A 23,097-nucleotide genomic window follows, 5' to 3' on the forward strand; every position below is an offset into this window, starting at 1 on the left:
AGGTTCCAGCCTCGTAGCCAAGAAGAAGCCTGAGCTTCAGAAGGAAAGGTGCAGGCTTGTTGGGAGTATCCACTGTCTCACTGTAAATCTATAGCTGGCTCACTGGGATTAATCAACACAGACTTGGGCTCTGTGTGCCCAACTTGGCTACCAGTGACAGTAGAGACATGCCTTGAAGTGGACTTTTTTTCTTTGCTTTTTATTGGATTGTTTGCTCTTCTTTTTATATAAGTATGAACATTGTTTCTACTTTTTTGTTGTTGTCCTTACTTTGTTCTATTGCTATTTTTAAGTCTTTCTTCTCCCTTTCCCTTGTGTCTTCATGACCAGTTTCCCAAAGTTTGTATAATCTTCCTTTGTCCTCCAGCCTTGCTACTAATCTCTTCCTCTTCTTCTATTTCTCTATTTTTTCCTCCAATCCCTTTTAAATTTTCTCCCCTGAGGGTAAAACCACCATATTGAGGACATATCAACTGTATACAATTTTCTGGTTTTAGATTTTGTTATATAACCACAAATCTAGTTCATATTGTTAAAGGTAACAAATTAATAGTTACCACAATTTTCTAGGCTGTGTTTCATGCTACTGTTAATGCTGACTGTACTACTTTAGTCAAAGTGACATAATTTTTCTGATTAGTTGTTCTTCCTAGTATGCCAAGACTGACACTGCCTAAAGGTTATAAACAATATAATAGGCAGTGCCAAGGAACCAGGGGCTAGGCAAAATGGGCAGCAATTTCTCATTCCCAATAAATTGAAGAGATAGGATCTTGCAACAGATTCAAACCCCCAAACCAGCTACACCTGGAAGATATCTCTGAGAAGTACTCATTTCCCAAGGGTTTTAAATAATAGCAAGAAAGCACTTGCCATACACAATTTATAAACATAACACAGGAATTAAACTAAAAAAAAAAAATAGAAGATGAGAAGACACTTAAGCAAGATATAACCCCAAACTTTCAGCTCACCAAAGGCAAACCCAAAGAACAATGAGATAGAGTAAGTTGAAACCCGTCCACCTGGATTTTGAAGTGGTAAAAGTGGAAGTAACAAAACAGCTAAATAAGGCTCTAGAAAAAAATTAGAACAGAAATAGCTTCTCAGATAACTACAGAGATGCTGACTGCAATGAAAGACATGGTTAATGACTCTAGAGCAGATAGAGATTAAAAAAAACTAGAGGATCTTAATAAAATGATGACATCCATGAATAACCAATATAGGAAAGAATTGCATTCCATAGATTCAAACAGATATTCAAAAGATTAAAACTTTCATGGAAAGTATATGCAGAAGAATGAGCCAATGTGAAGACAGGATATCAGATATAGACCACAGGACTTCAATTAGTGACTATGAAAAGAAAGATTTCTTAAAAATACCAAAGGACCATGAAAAATCAATCCAACATCTGCTAGATGACATAAAAGAGAATAACATAAGATTGATCAAGTCAATGAAAAAGCCGAAGTCAAACATCATTAAAAAACCTGTTCACAGAAGTAATGGCAGAAAACGTCCTAAGCATGGAAAAAGAATTTGAAATACAGATAAGTGAGGCATATAAAACTCCAATTAGCCATAATAAAAATAAAAATCTACACCAAGGCATACAATACAAAAGATTCCAGAAATTCAATACAAGAACATAATACTGAAAGCTCTTAGAGAAAAGAAACAAATCACTTATAAAGGAAAGCCCATCAGAATTGCAGCAGACTTCTTAACACAAACTCTGAAGTCAAGGAGAGATGGTAATTCAAGTTCTAATAAAAAACAACCTCCAATGCATAATGTTTTACCCCACTAAACTATTTTTCAAAATTGATGGAGAAATAAGATACTTTCAAAACAAAGAATGCCAGAAGAAATTCATGACCATCGCACCAGCACTCCAAAATGTTCTGAAGGACAACTCCATGAACACCCAACAGAATGAATCCACAAGGCAAAGCAAGCAATTACAGAGAGGGTTAAAAAAAAAGGAACTAATAACAGGAAAATAATATGACAAGGATAATTCCATACATATCTATTAAAAGCATCAATGTAAAAGGTCTCAATTCACAAATAAAAAGAAACACATGGGCAAAATGTATCAAGAAACAAAATCCAACAATATTCTGCATATGAGAAACATGTGATTCAAAAAGAAATTCATAGACTGAAAGATAATACTGGAAAACAGTATTCCATGAGGCAAAAACCCGGAAAAAAGCAGGGGTAGCTATTCTATTTGCAGACAAAGTGGACTTCAAGTGAAGACTGATTAAGAAGAGACAAAGAGGATCAGTGGAACAGATTGGAAGACACAAAAACAACTCCAGATGCACTCAGCTACATCATCTTTGACAAAGGAGCTGACAGTCCCCACTGGAAGAAAGATAGCCTCTTTAATAAATGGTGTTGGAAAAACTGAATCTCAACCTGCAAAAGATTAAAACTAGACCCTTATCTGTCACCATGCACTAAATTAAAATCCAAGTGGATTAAAGATCTAAACATAAAAACAAAAACTTGCTGGAAGATAAGTTAGGCAGAACTCTGGAAGACATTGGCATAGGAAAAGACTTTATGAACAAATCCTCAGTAGCATGGGAACTAGCAGAAAGAATCAACAACTGGGATCTCATCTTATTGAAAAGCTTCTACACTGCAAAAGAAACCATCAGCAGAACTAAGAGACAACCTACAATGTGGGAAAAACTTTTTACCAGCTGCTCCTCAGATAAAGGACTATTATCTAGAATGTATAAAGAACTCAAAATAAACAGCCCCCCCAAATATAAAGACCCAATTCAAAAATGGGCATCTGAAATGAACAGACATTTCTCAAACAAAGAAATAAAAGCAGCAAGTAAATATATGAAAAAATGCTCCACATCACTGGTCATTCAAGAGATGCAGATGAAAACAACACTGAGATTCCACCTCACCCCACAAAGAATGGCACCTATCAAGAAATCACACTATAACAAATGTTGGCGGGGTTGTGGGGAGAAAGAAACCCTTCTCCATTGTTGGTGGGAGTGCAGACTGGTGCAACCACTGTGGAAATCAATATGGAGATACCTCAAAGAACTAGGATTAGAGGTTCCATTTGACCCAGTCATCCCTCTGTTGGGTATCTTTCCAAAAGAATTAAAAGAATCATACCACGGTAATATATGTGCACCCATGTTTATAGCAGCACAGTTTGTAATAGCTAAAACTTGGAAACAGCCCATCTGCCCATCAGTTGGAAACTGAATAAAGAAGGTGTGGTTTTTCTATAAGATGGAATACTACTCAGCCATAAAAAACAAGAAAGTAGATTCATTCATAGGTAAATGGGTACATTTTGAGGATATACTCCTAAGTGAAATAAATAAGTCACACATATGCAAATACCGAATAGTTTCTCTGGTGTGAAAAACTAAAATAGTACTCAAGATCCTAACAGGACAATTAGCAACGTGAAATAGGAAGAAAAGGACCAAAGGTGTAGGGACAGTGAGAAGGATAGGGAAAGGGGAACAAGGGAAATGGAAAAAAATATGAGAAAATATAAAAATGGAATTAAAGTGTTTGATGGTGGGAATTGGAGGAGAGGGTGAAGGGAGGGTGGGGACAAGGGGAAAAAATGAGAACCAAGACCTGGGATATAAAGGTACAAGATCCCAGTAATGAATGTAACAGTACTGTCTACCTAGAATGTACCAATAAATTCAATTTAAATTAAAAAAAAAAAAAGAAAGTAAGCTAGTCCCAATCTCCAACTGCTAAAGATTCCTTGAAAACTGACACTATATTCTATTGTTTCTACAAAGTTTTCAGTCCATAAATAATTTTTAGTCCAGTTTAGTATTTATATTGTACCAAAAGTTAAACAGTTAAAATAACTTCAGAAATAAATATAATTTCACTACTTTAAAAAAAAAAGACAGAGACAAAGAAGGTCACTACATACTTGTAAAGGGAACAATCCAAGAGGAAGAGATAACAATCATAAATACATATACCTATATAGATATATATCTAGATATATACACATACACACACATATACATATATCAAATACCGGCACAACACAACTATATAAAACAAACATTAACAAACATGAAAAATCAAGTAAGCATTCATATAATTGCAATGGTCGACATCAATACCCTACTGTCACATATAGACAGATCAACTGGATGAAAAATCAACACAGAAATATCAGAACTGAACTAAACTTTTTAACAAATGGATTTAATAGATATCTACAGTGTTCCACCCCACAACATCAGAACACACATTCTTCTCAACTGCATGAGACATTCTCCAAAATAGACTACATATAAGCTAACAGCACGTGCTTAAGTAAATACAAAGAAATGGAAATTATCCCACGTATATCACCAGATCATAGTGCAATGAAATTAGAAATTAATGGCAAAAGAAACCACAAGAACTTCATAAACACATGGAAATTTAACACCATACTGAACAACCAATGAATCGTGGATTAAAGAAGAAATTAGACAGTTTCTACATTTAAATGATAATGACAATACAACATACCAGAAATTATGGATGTAATGAAAGCAGCCTACAAGGGAAATTTACAGCAGTGAATTCCCAAATCAGAAAAAGATGTACTCAAATAAACAACCTAATATTGAACCTCAGCTTCTAGAAAAGACCAAGTCAAGCCCAAAGTTCATGCAAGGAAATAATTATAAAGATCAGAGCAGAAATTAATGCAATGGTGACACAGAAAACAATACAAAGAACCAATGAATCAGAGTTGGTTCTCTGAAATTTTATATTAAATAGACAAACCCTTAGGTAACCTTATCAAAAGAAAGACTCAAATTCATTTAGTTAGGAATGAAAATGGTGAAATTACAACAGACCCTGCAGAAATCATGAAGATCATAAATATCTACTTCAAGAATCTGTAGTCTAATAAGATGGAAATCCAGAAATGGACAGATTCCTGAAAACATGAATTAGCAAAGCAGAACCAATATATAAAAATTTGAAATAACCCAACTGTCAGTCAATGAAATTAAAGATGTAACTTAAAATGTATCAATGAAGACTGGGGATTTAGCTCAGTGGTTCCACTGCCTGTCTCACAAGCGTAAGGACCCGAGCTCGATCCCTGGTACCAAAAAAAAAGTAAAATGTACCAATGAAGAAAGGCCCACGCTCTGATGATTCACTGATGAATTCTACAAGAAATTGAGAGAAGACCTAGTGCTGCTACTTCTTAAACTATTTAATGAAACTGAAAGGGAAGCAATCCTCCCAAATTCATTCCTGTAAGCAAGCATTACCTTAATACCAAAACTACAGAAGGATCCAACCAATAGAAGAACTATAGGCCAATATCCCTAATAAACACAGACACAAAAATCCTCAATAAGATACTTATACACCATGACCAAGTATGATTCATTCCAGAGAGGCAGGGATAGTTCAATATATGCATATAAGGGCCAGGGATTTGGCTCAGTGGTTCTGCAGCCTGCCTTGCAAGCGCAAGAACCAGAGTTCCATCCCCGGTACCACAAAAACAAAACATATGCAAATCAATACATGTAATACACCACATTAACAATGCCAATGACAAAAATTATACGATCTTCTAAACAGATACAGAAAAAGCATTTGATAAAGTCCAATACCCATTCATAATAAAACAAAAACTTGGAATGGATGGTTTTTATCTCAATTTGACAAAAGCCATCTATAAAAAAACAACACCCAACTTCATACTAAATGGACAAAAACCGAAAGGTCTCACTCTAAAATTAGTAACACAACAAGTATGTCCACTGTCACCACTCTTATCCAATACAGTTCTGAATTCATTAGCCAGAACAATCAGACAAAAAGAAGGAATAAAATAAAGACAGGAAAGGAACAAGTTAAATTACCATTTGCAGATGACATGATACTCCACATAGAAGACCATAAAATCTCCACTAAAAGATCTCTACATCTGATAACCAAATTCAGTAGTGTAGCTGGATACAAAATGAACACTCAGAAATTAACACATTCATGTACAAAAAATAACAAACAATGAGAATTAGGGAAATAATACTTTCCACAATGGCATTAAAAAAACCTAGAAATCAATCTAACAAAGGAAGTAAAAGACCTTTATATTGAAAACTACAATACTCTGAAAAAGGAGATTGAAGAGGATTTCAGAAAATAAAAACATATCCCTTGTTTTTGTATAGGAAAAACCAATATAGTGAAAATAGCTATACTTCCAATATTGTTATACAGATTTAATATAATCCCAGTCAAAATATCTATAGCATATCTCATAGAATTCAAGAAAATGATCCTAAAATTCATTTGGAATCAGAAGAGTCCTGGAATAGCAAAAGCAATTCTGGGCAACAAAGTCAAGTCAGGAGGCCTCACAACACCCAACTTGAAATTATAGTACAAAGCTACTGTCATTAAAAACAGCATGGTACTGGCAAAGAAACAGATCCAAGGATCAATGGAACAGATTTGAAGATGCAAAAACAACTTCAAACATAACTTAGCCACCTTATCTTTGACAGAGGAGTCAAACACCTACCCTGAAAGAAAGCCTCTTTAAGAAATGGTGCTAACAAACTGGCTTTACACATGCCAGAGATTAAACCTACACACTTTTCTTTTACCATGCACTAAACTAAAATCAAAATGGATCAAAGATCTAAATGTTAAAACAGAAATACTAAATCTACTGGAAGAGAGAATAGGTAGAACTCTTGAAGACATTGGTGAAGGCAGACTTTATGAACAAAACTCTGATTGCACAAAAACTATCACAAAGAATTAATAACTGGGATCTCATCTTATTAAAAAGCATTTGCACAGCAAGAAAAACCACCAACAGAGTGAAAATCCAGTGTGGCAAAAATTTTTGCCAGTTTTTCCTCAAAGGACTAATATCTAGAATATATAAAGAATTCAAAATCATCAGATCTCCCAAATCCAACGACCCAATCCAAAATTAGGCACTTGAAATAAACAGATGCTTCTCAGATGAAGAAGTAGAAACAGCAAATAAATATATGAAAATATGTTCAACACCATTGGTCATTAGAGAATGCAAATTAAAACAATGCAGAGACTTCATGTCACTCCAGAAAGAATGGCTATTATCAAGAAATCAAGCAGTAACAAATCCTGGCAGGGCTGTGGGGAAAAAAAGACAATTCTCCGTATTTGGTGGGAGTGTAGACTGGTACAACCACTGTGGAAATCAGTGTGGAGATTCCTCAAAAACTAAAACTAGAGGTCCCAGTAGACTAGCTATTCCTCTTCCTGATGTCTTCTTGAAAGAACTAAAAGCATCATACCACAGCGAAATATGTACAACCATGTTTATAGCAGCACAGTTTAGTAGCTAAATCTTGGAGGCAGCCCAAATGCTCACCAAATAGATAAAGAAGATGTAGTTTTTTTTTATACAGTAGAATACTACTCTGACATAAAGAAGGATAAGCTTGAGACATTTATATCTAAATAAGTGAACTTTGAGACTACAGTCAGATAAATTGGACACACACAGTTAAGTACCACATTGCTTCTCTGGTGTGAAAAACTGAAAATGTAAATAAAGACCAAAATGTGTAACAGACATTGAAAAATAGGAAGAAAATGTTCAAATGAGAAGAGAAATGGAGGGAGTGAGAAACAAACTATACCGAGAAAAATTAAACTTCCTTTATTTGGTACAAAAATCAAATAAGTAGGAAACTCAAAAGTGCAAACTGTATTTGTTTCACCATTCAAGAACATCAGTCTTTGAAATATAAAGTCAATTTCCAAGACAAACTGAAACTTTTATATATACAATAGTGATTCAATAATAACAAAAGAGTTTTAGGAGGTAAATTACAGTCACCTAGCTAAGCTGGAGCACAATAAAACACAAACAAATTTTATAACATTCATGAAATAAGAGTCATGATATGGGTACAGAATAATAATTTGGAAACTATATTATTACACATAAGATAAAAATTTCGGCTAAGAACTAAGATATATAAAACTCTAAGTTCTAAATTCTCAAGAATCAAAAACCTGGGGCAACCCACTTTCCGGTTCCCCATCTGTCTCTCTTAGACAGAAGTTTTCTTTCTCTCAAAAAATTTCTCCTCCTCTTAAAAAAAAAAATCAAAAGTCTAAATTTTGAAGAAAGTGCTTAACATAATCTGCCAAGCCTCAATATAAATTCCAGTATATATGAAACATAGGGTATAAAGTAATAAATTAATTGACTATAAAAGAAACAACCAGCCAAGTCCAGAAAAACTTCAGAGAATTTCAAACATATGACATCCACAAATAACACATAAGGTACTGGCTTTGATAAATTATCTGAAAAGGATAACTGAAGATAAACTGTTATGAACTGAGATGAAATTTTATTGAAATAGGTGAGAAACAAAGAGGGTTAAAAAACACTGTGTACAAAAAGCTGGGTGTGGTGGCGCACACCTGTAATCCCAGCAACTCAGGAGGCTGAGGCAGGAGGATCACTGTGAGTTCGAGACCAGCCTGGGCCACACAGTGAGTTCCAGGTCAGTCTCAACTACATAGTGAGACCCTTTCTCAAACAAAACAAAACGAAACAAAACTGTATACAATGTTTCTTTTATCTCGGTTTAAAAAACATGCAGCCAGGCATGGTAGCATGTCTGTAATCCCAGCACTTGGGAGGCTGAGGCAGAGGATGGCCACAAGTTCAAGGCCAGCGTGGGCTATGCAGTGAGTTCAAAGCCAGCCTGAACTATATAGTGAGACTCTGTCTCTAAATAAATTAGTTAATTTATATATATGAATATATGTACATTTAAGCAGAAAAAAAGATCTTTAAAAATGTACTTACATATTAAAACTGGTCACTAAGTGATAAGGATGTATTTTGATTTTTTTCATTTTTCTAGTCTGTACTGTCTAATGTGCTGAATATGTACATTAAATCACAAAAGGTTAAAGTAAAAAATATGCTAGAAAAACTAAGGACCCAAATAAAGATTATTTTTAATTACTATCATTTAACCTTACTTGTAAGGCATTATTTTTGTTATATTTTTGTCTCCTAAAAGTTCTAGCAGTAGACAGAAACATGACCACTAGATCTAGTAAAAATCAACCCTGACACGGTAACTGAGAAATACACATGGTTCTTCCATAGGCAAAGATAATCCAGTCAATCTAGAAACAATTGAGTGTGTCTTCAGAAAAGCCAATAAACAAAACCACAAAAATGTAGTTGAAGTCGATTAAGCCAAGTACCAAACAAGGTATTCACATCAAAGTCTAATTTTGCATACCTAGAAACACTGGAAGCTGAAATACATTTAGGTATTACTCCCAGAGAAATTCGGTCTCTTCATCTCAACCTTTTATCCACACTGCATTTCCAACTGTCCATCATATGTGTTTGGTATGTAAAAAAAATAAATGCTCCACTGTCACATTCAGATCTTTTTACTGAATTTACATACTTTTAACCACTGCTCTTTAAAAACCTGTGAATTATTTCTCATAAAGACTCACATACCGCTGCATTCCTGCTCTGAAGCAAAGGTTTTGTATTTCTAATTAAGAGTCTGTGGTCTGGGTCCATGGTGTAGGGCTTCTTTTTGTCAGTCTTTTCCTTCTGTTCATCATCAGATTCATAGAAACTCTTTTCATTGTCCTCTAGACCATCATCCTGCAAGGAAAAAAATCCAATACCAACAGTAGTTCAGATCTTGAACAGCTCCAATACTATAGTCAAAGAAAATGTTCTTTAAAAATTTTGCAGTAACATTTTACTCTTGGGGCAATTTAAAAATACTATATAACCTACATGAGATAAAGACTTTGATTTTTCTCATGCTATAACACAGTAACCACCATTTCATGCTACAGATGCTTCTACTATGTTATATAACCAATCACTAGGGCCTAGGGTTTTAGCTAAATGGCGCCGTATCTGTCTCACAAATTCAAGGTCCTGAGTTCAATCCCTAGTACTGAGGGGGAAAAAAAAAAAGTGAACCAATACATAACAAATCATTGACTATTAAGTCCCTACAAAGGGGCCAGGGATGTAACGCAGTGATGCAGCGCCTGCTTGGCAAGCATGTGGCCCTGAGTGTGATTTCCAGTATTAAAAAAAAAATCCCTAACCCACAGTTCAGAAGGAATTAGAGTCCACAAAGACCTATGAGAATAACTGCAAACTGAAAACTCTTTCCATAACTGTCAGTCACTCTGTAACTATATCAAAGAGATCAAAGTAGAGCTTTGTTAAAACAAATCATAATAAAGCCTGACAGGTAAAAACTAGTGATTAAGACAGTCCCTGAATTGCCAGGAAAAGTAAAGGTTTGGGACATATAAATACCCATAGGAATTGCTTCTAAGTTTTTGTTCTGAATTTGTTATTATCTTTGCCAACAGGCTTTTACTTAGCCTCAAAACACACCAGCAAAAAACACACAGAGTATAATATCTATGTATAATCTGGCAGGCATGTCAAATTGGCAGGCTGCCTTTCCTTCCCTCTTTTTAAAAAATGGTAAAATTAAAAAATTTTAAAAAGGAAGTTTTGTTCCCTATATACATTAACTATACTATGTATTTTATATGTGGCCAAAGAGAGTTCTTTACTCAACAACAACAACAACAACAAAAAAAGTAGACCACAGGCTGGACACTGCTCTAGAGGTAGTTTTTGTTAGCAAGAATCTGAAAGACACAGCAGTTTCCTTCCCCATAATTTTTTTCTGAAGCTTCAGTTATCAAAGACAATCAGAGGCTCAAAAACATGAAAAGAAAATCCCAGAAATAAATAGTTTATAGTTTTTAAATTGTGCATCATTCCTATTAGCACAAGGAAACCATGCACCATCCAGCCCCGCCTGACCCAGTCCAGCATATCAACTATCACCCATAGGTCATAGTCACCTTAGGACCATCCCCGTTATCAGACCAACCATCACAGTACTGCACATTGCCTATGTTCAAGGAACCTTTATTTTATTTCATCACAGCCCCAAATTACAAAAGTAGTGATGCTGGCAAACAAATTCATAAAGTGTTTCTAGTGAGTGAAGGGGCCAAAGTTCTTAAGTGAGTAAGCAGAGAAAAATAATTTTATGCTGAGTTCCAGGAACTACAGTTAAATTATTGTTAATCTCTATTTCCCTAATTTATAATTAAACTCTACCACACATGTGTACATGTAAGAAAGAGCATGGCAGTGTTTCAGTGCTATCTGCAGTTTCAGGCATGCACAGGGTCCTGGAACACATCCCTTTAGGATAATAATGAGGAATTGCTACACAGCATGGATAAGTTGAACAAAGGAATGAGTCATATCCTAGGCAGGAGAGAAGAGAGTAAGTGATTTCATCACATTATATAGAATAATCCACAATTTAGAACTTAAGAATTATTTCTGGAATTTTCCATTTCCTATTTTCAGACTACAGTTAACTGCAATGTCAAAAAATGACATCATGGATGAGGGGAGACTACTGTATTCGTTGATTCTGGGAAGGTAGGGCAGAAGTGATTTTCCATTTCTCCCCATTAAGTACAACTAGAAATACAACTAATATAAGAGTCTGAACAGCAAAGAAAAGAAAAAAGACTGGACAGGGTCCTCAAAACTATTGAATGATACAACAGGGACTTCCCTGGCTTTTCTGTTTTACCTCATGTATCAGAGTGCTGCAGAAGCTGGCAGCAAACACAGATTACCCTACCCCACCTGCCCACCACACCTGCACTCTATAGCCAAAGGACTAACAAAGGACAGTCTAGCACAACAGAAAACCCAGAAATAACCACTCTAGTATAGCCAACGTGAGAAAAAAGCACTTCAGTCCCACCCCAGCCCCACCAGTAAAGGCTGAGATGGGGATCCAAGACCCCTACTATTCTTAGAATGTAGTAACTGTCACAAAAAGCTAGGATGGGATCAGGATTCTCATACCTTCTAGGAAATAACAAGGAATCTTTACAGTGTCAGTGGAGACCAACTAGAGAGCTTGGATTTCCAAGCCCACCACCAACAAGGTGACCTTACCACTTCTCATGGTAATGGTGTCAGAGGATATCCAGAGACACTTAGGACTTACAACACCACACTGCATAGGAACAAGGACACATTTCTGTCACCACTATAATGTCAGGTAGTACAAAGTGGTACAGTAATGAAGAACTTCTATCCCTCCAGTAAAAGGGCTATCAGAAAAGGACTTAGTTGGGAGCCAGAAATCCTCTGTGGTAACAAGTAGCACAATCCCCTGAGATGTTAGTGGAAGGCTAGTGATTAATGCAGACTTCTACCACGACCTGGCAGTAATGAAATGGCAGCACATACACACACACACACACACACACACACACACACGCACGCACAGTGCTTTTCTGGAGTAGTGTCAAAGCCATAAAGAAAAATAAACTTAAGACATTTGTAGGAAAATGGAGTATCTTGAGACCATAATATTGAGTAAGATAAACTAGACACACTAGTTTAAATATTACATGGTTTCTCCGCTGTGAGAAACTCATATAAAGGAAGAGCAAAATAAAAGATGGCTAATAAGAAGGTATCAAAAGATGGAGGGAGCAGAGAGGAAGGGTGGGAAAAGGGATGAAAAAAGGAATCTAAATGTGTTATGTACAGGCACTAACTTCACATGGGGATTTACATTATATACCAAAAAAGAAGAGGACCAAGAGATGTGTAGAGGAGGGAGAGGAAGGGATAGGAAATGAAAAAACGAATTAAGATATGTTAAGTACACACACCAACTTCCCAGAAGGAATTAGTAATTTTAATAAAATGTTTCAATAACTAATTTTCTTTCATTAGTATCTTTCCCATACGAGTGAAGAAAAAAAATGAGAAAATGAAAAAATGGAAATAAAGTGTTTGTAAATGGAAAGGGGAGGAGGGGGTGAAGGGAGGGCAGGGACAAGGGAAAAAATGAGAATCAAGATCTGTCATGTAAAGGTACAAGATCCCAATAATGAATGTAACTGTACTGTATACCTAAAGTGTACCAAAAACCTCAATTAAAAAATAAAATAAAATGTTTCAATGACTAACTTCTGTCATTAGTATCTTTCTCATATAAGAGTGAAAGATCTTATATAGCTATTAAGAAAATTTCTATAAATTCAGATTTAATATTATATAAAGTATAATTTCCTAAAAAAGATAATTTGAAATAACATTTAAAATTTTAGTAATCACATTGTGAGATAACAAAACTAAAGAACATACTGTTGATAGCTAAAATTGTTGATATCTATTATTCACTAAGGACCTATTCCCCTCAGAAAATATTCTATGAAGACCTTTTAAGAAATTTCTGGGACAGGGATTTAATTTAGCTCAGTGGTTCTGCTGTCTGCCTCGCAAGCACAAGGACCCAAGTTCACTCCTCCACACCAAAATTAAAAAAAAAAAAAAGAAAAAGAAATTTCAATTTGGTTCTACTGGAACAAGAACAAGATGGCCTAAGTTTTTAGATCTGGCTTTCTTAGTTACTAGCTGTATATCTGGACCTTCTACATATGCTAAGATCAAATGAGAAAAAATATAACTGATTAAGTAATTGGTTGCTATTTTTATGAGGCTAATGAAGTGAATCATGTTTCCACGAAAGACAAGAACCAATTCACAATAACACACCTGAATTGTAATTACTATGGACTATGTCTTCTCAGGTTTTCAACTACTCAGAATACATATTAACCCAAACAGAATAGATGCTAGATATGTACTAGGACACACTGGTTCACTATCAAGGTTGGCTCTGTAACTTATTACTCTACTTTGCCTTGTCTTGATTTACTTTCTGTAAAAGATAAGAAAAGCAGTATCTAAATCATAAAGGTGTCTACAGAGATTGAATTAGTTTAAAGAAGGTTATGCAAGCACTTACTATCGATTACAAATTAAATATTCAAATGGTAGAGCCCGGTGTGGAGGTGCACGCCAGTAATCCCAGCACTCAGAAGGCTGAGGCAGGAGGACTTCTGTGAGTTCAAGACCAGTCTGGGCTACATAGTAAGTTCCAGGTCAGTCTCAACTGCATAGTGAGACTGTGTCTCAAAAACCAAAAACAACAACAACAAAAAAAATGGTAGTTATTACCACTTATTTTATTAAGAAACTTTCTAGAAGCCACATAATAGAAAATACTTTGAATCCTAATTCCAAATATGAAGAAAAGTTTTCCCCCCAAATTACCTCTTAGACAAAAGACTGACTCATATCTGAGGATTTGTAAGTTTATTATGAGGCTCTTATACAGTTACTTCATTTGAACTTTAAAGTGCTTGGAGAACTCACACTGAAACAACTTCAGCCACGGCCAGTTATAGAGTGTAAAGGAAGCTACACACTCCAGATTTAAAACAGGCAATACACGATTATACCCTTCTATTTCCACAAAAGGTTAATAAGCAATTTGGAACAACCCTTTCAGTGAGAACAAGAAAAGCAGGCAAAAAATACAAAACCTATCTGTTTTAAAGTATTAGAAAACTAAAAGAATAGTGATAAATTACACAAGCAAGACCAGAATGTGTAAACCTAGAAATATGACCGGCACCAGGAACTGCTTTCCTCTAAAAAGCACGTATTAATTACATAAGATGAATGGGAATAGATGAAGTGCTGAGTAGTTTTTCAGCTAATAAACCAAACTACAGAAACAAAAACTGTATATCTCCCAAAAAGCATAATCCTGCTAACTCTTCTACGTTTTGGCTTAAATACTGGAGAGCCTATATTCCAGTAGGTAGAGATGATCAGATTAAGATTCAGCTTTGAATCGGGCCGAGGATTTAGTTCAGTGGTAACATACCTACCTCATAAGCACAAGATCCTCAGTTCGATCCCTGGGAACCAAAAAAAAAAAAAACAAAAACAAAAACCAAACCCAAAACCTTTGAATCATCTCAGTCCAAAATGGAGTTAACTACATGAACACAAATTGCTGATTCCCTTACCTAGTAACATTCCACATGCAAAACAACATCTACCACCCAAAACTTCAAGTAGTTCAATCATTTATAAGGAAGGAAATGGTGGTATTAAATGTCAGGATATTGTTTCCATTTGGAAGGAAAGAAGGATATTAAACAGAAGATGGCAAGAGCAGGGCCTCTGAATTATACAGGTAACTTCTGTTTTGTGATCCGGGTACTTGTTTCACAGGTGTATTCAGTTTGTGCAAATTCATACAGCCATTTACTTTTGAAACTGTACTTTTCTGTATATATCTCCACTTAAATGTTTTAAAATGTATATTTAAAAACTTAATAATGTGATACAAACCAAGAGAAACAAAGACACTAAAAACATACAAGGAATCAAGAAAATAAGGGTAATCTGACATGAATAAAAGAAACTGTATTACGAATTGAATGTCCCCCTAAAATTCATATATTAAAGTCCTAACTCCCAGTGTGATGGTATTGCATGGGGACTTTGGGAAGTAAAAGGTCATGACTGGCATTAGCACCCTTTCAAAATGGACCCTGGGAAAGGAAGGAAAAAGAAATCAAAAGTGATCAAGTTATTTTATATACATGTCCAATTCTTCACAACAAATATAGCTTTTTTTTTTTTTGGTACCAGAGATCAAACTCAGAACCTTGTGCTTTTGAGGCAGGTGGCAGAACCACTGAGCTAAATCCCTGGCATATATATTTAAATATAACTACTATGTATGGCAAACATTCAGTAACTTTAAAAACAAAGAGACCAATAAACTTCTAATGGATAGAAAAACATCTAAATGAATTGGGGTATAGCAACTTTTAGATACAACACCAAAGGCACAATATGTGAAAATATTATAAGCTCATTAAAATTTAAAAAGATCAAGAGAATTAGGATTGGGGATGTAGCTCACACTGGCCTAGCAAAACTTTTTATTCTGAAGAAGAAGAAAAGGAAGAGGAAGAAGAGGAAAAAAGAAAAGAGGAAAAAGACAAAGACCATGACAAAGACAAAGATGACAATTCCTTCCCCAAATCTCAGATATATGTAAAATACTACAAGCTTTGTAAAGTAATGTGAAGAAATTTTTTCTTTTCCTTTGTGAGGAAATTGCTATGCTGTTCACTTTACACGTTTCATACCACAGCCCAGTAAGCTCTATACCACATAGGTGAAATGTGGGTTTGAGGACCACTGCACACTGATTCTCCCCAATACATCACAATTATGGAAACACCTGTGCACTGTAACTTTGTGTTGAGCCACCATGAAAATTTGCAGTGTTCAATTGCCCACAACCTTTTTCATTTCTTTTGACTATAGGTTCAGATCTAGTGTGTAAGAAACATGCTTTCTGAATGCAGCCAAACTTTATAACTGAGAAATCTGGAGGATCTACAAAACATTTTGCAGTTTCAAATTTCCCTGAAAAGAAAAAAAAAAGTCATGGCACATACTGAACCTAGGTCTAAGGGTTCCAAGACATAAGAAATAAGGGTTCTGCCGGGTATTTAGCTCAGTTGTTCCAGTGCCTGCTTCGCAAGCCCAAAGACCCAAGTTTAATCCTGGTACCAAAAAGAAAAAAATAAGTGTTCTGGGCCTGGGATTTAGCTCCGTGGTTCCAGTGCCTACCTTGGAAGCGCAAGGGCCCGAGTTCAATCCCTGGTACCAAAAAAAAAAGATAAAGAAATAAGGGTTCTAATTATTTGAGAATTAATTAATCTGGTGGTAAAAGATAAAGTACTGCTTTTTGTTAAGTTGAATGTATTTTTGAGTGGTTCTCAGTCAATCATTAATCATAAAACAAAATTAAAAGTATTCTAAGTAGAATTAATCACGAATCAACATATATTCATTCTTTTCTTACCACAACCCCTAAAATAGAGATTATATTAGAGAGAGGAAAGTAAATGTGTCTTGAACTGAAATTAATAAAGTTAATTCTCCTTTAGGGCAGAAAAATAAACAGCATAAAGCAGAGTTTTTACAACACATAAAAATTCTAGAAAGTGGATAAATCAGTAAAGTTTTTTTAATCACTCAGATAACATGAGTACTTAGAATGTGTGTGTGCATCTGTGTGCATCTCTACCCTAAGTAAACTTAGAGCAGGCAACTAGAACTCCAAAAAACATTAATTAATTAAAAATGTTACAGAGCCGCCATGGCTCAAGCACCGGGAAGGTAGCCCGAACCCGATCCACCGCGGGAAGGAGAACCACGCTGCTCCCGAGCCAGCCTCCATTGCTCAAGCGCCGGGAAGATAGGCCGCCCCAATCCACCACGGGAAGGAGAACCACGCCTGCTCCAGAGCCAGCCGCCATCGCTCAAGCGCTGGGAAGGTAGCCGCCCGGCGCCCCTGAACCCCCATAAGCTCCCCCCCGATACTCTCAGACCTCCTGACTGTGCAAGTCTTTGGACCCACTCTGCAAGACAGAGGTGGTCATCAAGGGTATTTTTCTGAGTTCCAAATTTTGAACATCTTTAAAGAAAGGGCGTGGGAAACCTGTAATAGAACGTTGCAGAGTTCAACCATTCAAAAGGATGGGGAACTCAATCTGGGCCTTGCAGCCCGAGGTCAGTCAGCGTCATGGGGTTCAGCAATCAGCTAACTGAGATCAGGGGTCTTGCATCCTCGCTCTGTCTGAGCCATTAAATGGTAAATATACTATACTGAAAATTTTGCTTACTGCAGACATGTTCTGGACTGCTTCTTGATTTCAATTTAATTCAAATGATTTAAGGGTGATAGACTAGTGACTACCACAGGTGGTCAGTGTCCAAGTTGTGCTTGATCTTAATGTGTTGCTGATTGTATCAATTGGGGTAAAACATTGCTGTTGATTTGATGAGCTGTTTTCTCTGATGTTATGAAGATGAGAATGTCTGTGGGTCATTAGAGACACAGAAGCTAGGGTGCAACTATATCAGGAAGATTTGGGTGATAATTCAGAGATTAAACCAAGGACAGTCCGACAACAAAAATTAAAATGAGAAAACACTTAAGTAAGACACGAGGACAGACTTCCAGTTCACCAATGGCAAACAGTAGGGCAAATGAGGATGAAAAGGCCGATAGTGAACCACCAGGACACCCTGAACTCAAAGCACAGGAAGTAACAAAACAGATCAATCAGGATCTAGAAAAATTCAAAACAGAAATAATTTCCCAGATAACCATAGAGATAGTGAGCAAAATGGAAGTCGTGATTCGAGACTCTAGAGCAGAAACTGACAAAAAAATAGAAGAGCTCAGGACCATGATAGAAGCCATGAAGGCTCAGCATAAGAAAGAAATGGAAAAAATAAACGCCCAACATAGGAAAGAAATGGAATCCATAAAACAGATTCAAACAGATATCCAGGAGATTAAACACTCTATTGAAAGTGTACGCAACAGAATAAAAGAATGCGAAGATAGGCTCTCAGATATAGAAGATAAGATTGCAGTCAGTGACCATGAAAAGAGAGGTCTCTTAAAAACAGTAAGAGATCATGAGAAATCGATCCAACAACTCCTAGATGATGCAAAGAAGAATAACATAAGACTGATAGGAATACATGAAGTAGCAGGAGAAAATACAAATGACTTAAAAAAGCTGTTTGCAGAATTAATGACAGAAAACTTCCCAAACAGAGGGGAAGAATTTGACATTCAGATAACTGAGGCATATAGGACCCCAACTAGCTACAATCAAAAAAAATCTACACCTAGACATATAATAATCAAGATCCCAGAAACCCAACAGAAGAACAAAATACTACAAGCAGTAAGAGAAAAGAAACAAATCACATACAAAGGAAAGCCCATCAGAATCACAGCAGACTTTTCAACACAAACCCTTGGGGCAAGGAGAGCCTGGAATGAGATATTTCAAGTACTAAAAGAGAACAACCTCCAACCTAGACTGATGTATCCAGCAAAACTCTCTTTCAAAATGGATGGGGAAATAAGACACTTCCACGACAAAGAACACCTGAGAAACTACATGAATACCAAACCAGCACTACAAGCAATTCTAAACAAGATCCTAGAAAAAGACAATGAAGGCAACAACACCATGAGGCCCAACAGAGCAAATCAAATAGGCAAGGCAAGAAATTAAAAGGAGAAGGTGAAAAAGTAAAAAGAGTCAACAAAAGGCCAATAACATGTCAATAATAAGTCAGTACATATCAGTTATAACCAGCAATGTCAATGGCCTCAACTCACCAATCAAGAGAAATAGACTGGCAAAATGGAATAAGAAGCAAAATCCAACAATATGTTGTATACAAGAAACACACCTAGTGCAAAAAGAAGCCCATAGACTGAAAGTGAAAAGATAGAAAACAATTCTCCATGTGACAGGAGCCCAGAAAAAAACAGGGGTAGCAATCTTATTTGCAGACAAAGTAAATTTCAAACCAAAACTGAATCTAGTATTATTGATGTAGGACAGTACTGTATCATACCTCTATGAATGTAAAATATCTAGTACCTGCTTTATGATACATAGTAGGGACCGTGCTTTATCAGAGCTACATTTAATGATATTACTCTAGAATGTTCTCTTTCCAGATGATGATTAAGAGGCTAATAGAAAAAATGGTGCCAGGTACCACAACAGCAACAGAACTTTGCTGTTGTCTGGATATTATTCTTTTCTTTGTTTTTTTTTTTTTTTTATTTTGTTTTTAATGGAATGTGCTGAATGTCCATAATTTTGTTCAGATGACTGCAGAACCTGGAAAAGCTGTTGCTGCTATCGATGCATAACATACTATTATTAGTCTTTATATATAAATATATATATATATATATACACACACACACACACATACACACACACACACACACACACACACACACACACACACACACACACACACACACATATATATACATATACACACACACATATATATAAATTGAATCTTGTGAAACTTTAATGGTGCTCCCAACTTTGGAAAAAGTCATCCCAATTTACTGTGTTGGCTTGGTATTGTACAGAAATGGACAACCATATTGGTCTACAAATGTTAATTTATTTTTTTTTCCATGTGTACAGGGGTAACACATCATACTAAATATGTAAGGTCATATCTACGTGGGTTTGATTACAGAAACTAATAAAGTATTCTCTAAATAATGAAGAAAAGAATAAGATAAGACTATAAGAGCAAGAAGCAATTTAAATATGTTCAGGGACCATTTTCATCTCCAGAATTAAGGATTATTTTGATGTTACATCATTGCCTTTTCTCTTTCACTTTCACTTTCCTTTTTAGTTTTATTTTAGGATCCCCTATTTTTAATGTTCATACAGAGATTTCTTTAACTGAAATACCGAATAGTTTCTTTGGTGTGAAAAACTATAATAGTACACAGGATCCTAATGAGACAATTAATAATGTGAAATAGGAAGTAAAGGGCTAAAGGTGTAAGGAAAGTGGGAAGGGTGGGGGAAAGGTAATAAGGGAGAGGAAAAAAATATGAGAAACTGAAAAAATGGAAATAAAGTGTTTGTAAATTGGGAGGGGAGGGGGGGTGAAGGGAGGGCAGGGACAAGGGGAAAAATGAGAATCAAGACCTATTATGTAAAGGTACAGAATCCCAATGATGAATGTAATTGTACTGTATACCTAGATTGTACCAATAACATCAATAAAAAAAAATGTTACAAGCAAAACCAGAAACATTTGAGTTATAAAATACTCTCTAAAAGTATAAAACTTTATAAAGGCAAAATTTAATCTCCATTAATTCCAAAATATTCATATATCTAAAATAATGGACACACTTAAGTCACTAGAAAAAGCAATATAAGCAAAGTGCTTTAAAAAATAATATGAAGACAACAGCAGAAGACAAAGCTAAGAGTTAGAACTGGTTGTCTTTAGAGAGTACTAAGTGAAGCAGGGAATGCACACACTTACAAAAGAACCCAGCAAACCCACTGTGAGAGAGGAAAACCTGTCCACATACAGATGTGAGGCACGGGAGCCAAGGTCACAGCTCCATGGCATACAGAAAAGTCAGATTCAAGCATAAGCAAGTAAGCTCTGACTGCCAAACCGAAGGAGACACAGAGACTGAAAGGATATACACGCAGGCATGTGTGAAAGGAGGGACAATAAAGCTGAAAGGACTTTCCAAACATCTCAGTCATCTAACTAAGGTCCATTAGGATAAAAGGCTTAAAATTCTAACCCAAATTATCTCAGAAATAATCCTTTATTAGAATAGCACAGAGAATTCATTTGGAAATACAGGGTAAACCAAACACAATGACTAAAATAAATAACAACAGCATAACCAAATGTTGGTGAGGAGAAATCAATTCCCTATTCCTCTGTTTTAAGGAGTGTTGTGGTCTGAATTGTGTCTCTTGAAAACTCTTACACTGAAGCACTAAGTCCCTGTATCTGTGTGACTGTTTTTTTTGGTACCGGGGATTGAACTCGGGTCCTTGTACTTGCAAGGCAGGCCACCAAACGGCTGAGCTAAATCCCCGGCCTGAGGCTGTTTTCTTTATTAGTACATGTTTGTAGTATTTGATTATATTTACCATGAGCAGCTGGTACAAGTACATAACACACCTTAACTCTTCGTACTTCCTTTCCCCCTCTTCCGCCTCTTGAACAGCTTCTCATCTGCAGAAGATCTATCTCCCTGTTCCCTATTATCTTTTTTTTTACTTTGCTTTTTATTTATACATTGGGTTTCTCATGTAAGAGAAACCATGTGCTATTTAAGCTTGTGTGAGGCTGTTAAGGTCGGACCTGGTCCAATCTAATCACTGTCCTTACATAATAGGAGGATATCTGAACATGCAGAGAGATACCTAGGAGCCTTGAGGGAAGAGAAAATGTCACATGAGGAAGCAGAGCAAGGGCCAGCTGTAAGCACCGGGCAGGGCCTCTCAGGAGAAACCAAACCTGCCAACACCTTGATCTTAGATTTCCAAACTTCCTAGCTATGAAACAAAAATGTCAGCCCCTCAGGAATTCGTTATAGCAGACATTATAGACAAAAATAACAGCACAACTTTGGAAGTCTAGCAGGTCTTGTAAAATTAAAATATATCTACTCTATGACTGCCAAATTCTATCTGTAAGTACTGACTCAGCATGAAAGACTAGCTCCACAAAAGGAAGTGTACAGAATTTTCATTAACAGATTTATTACAACAGACGAAAAAGAACCCAAGTATTCTCTGTTGTAAGAAAGGATAATGTTTGGTATATTCATGCAATTGAATATTATTCAGCAAAATAATACTGAAAATATTTAAAATGAAAGAACTACTTAAAGGAAAACATTAATCAATTTCCAATACATTATGCTGAGCAAAGAAAGGTTTATCAAAAACAATGCAGTAAGATTTACACTAATTTAAGCTTCTACAATGAGCTAAACAAATCACTGTATCAGTTAACTGTGTTCTACAATCATATTCATGTCTCTGCACAGTCAGGACTGCTTGAGTACCTGGATTAATAGCTGAGTACATGGGAATGACCCTTGGATGTGGGGGAAAACAAAGAGGGATTTAAAGATTTATCTCCTATTCATTTAAATTCCAAAGGGTGGAAAAAGAGACATTTTCCTCCTCTCCCCACAGAGACAGGATCTTGATAGAAAAATTCCTTCTCTGCAAATGCCAAGCCAATTAAAAATTCAGGAGGGCTCCATTTCTGTATCACAGCCTCATCCCCCATACATGAAGGTGACAGTGACCTATAAAACACTGCCCCAAAAGGGAACTGGAGTGCAGATAAGTTATACTATGATGGACTCTCAAGTAGATCAAGTCTTCCTTTGTCCACAAATACAAATTTCTGCTTCTGTGTATGCATAGGGACACTATGCACAGCTCATGCCTTTTAAATTTATGTAAAAGCAGGGAAACATCTGAGATTTTTCAGATTTTTAACTCAACACTGTAGTGAAAGGAAAAAAGACATTATTTGCCTCTGAGAGCTAGGAGTACAGGGATTAATTGGGAAGGATAATGGTAACATTCCATATCGTTAGAGTTTATATTATTAACATATATACAGTTATACACTCTAAGTTAATTTGTGCATTTCAC

General features: G+C 35.9%; 1 protein-coding gene across 2 annotated transcripts in view; it reads right to left on the reverse strand.

Annotated features, from left to right (window-relative positions):
• Ap3b1 (adaptor related protein complex 3 subunit beta 1) overlaps window positions 1-23,097 on the reverse strand; it is a 234,124-nt gene that overhangs the window by 135,004 nt on the left and 76,023 nt on the right. For both annotated transcript variants that reach the window (XM_010619098.1, XM_033761506.1), the window contains exon 8: window positions 9,563-9,715. In XM_010619098.1, coding sequence (XP_010617400.1) covers window positions 9,563-9,715 — 153 coding nt within the window. The remainder of the gene's footprint in view (window positions 1-9,562; window positions 9,716-23,097) is intronic.

This window comes from Fukomys damarensis, unplaced genomic scaffold, assembly GCF_012274545.1.
Source record: "Fukomys damarensis isolate Sample0158 unplaced genomic scaffold, DMR_v1.0_HiC HiC_scaffold_1, whole genome shotgun sequence".
In the NCBI taxonomy this organism is placed as follows: domain Eukaryota; kingdom Metazoa; phylum Chordata; class Mammalia; order Rodentia; family Bathyergidae; genus Fukomys; species Fukomys damarensis.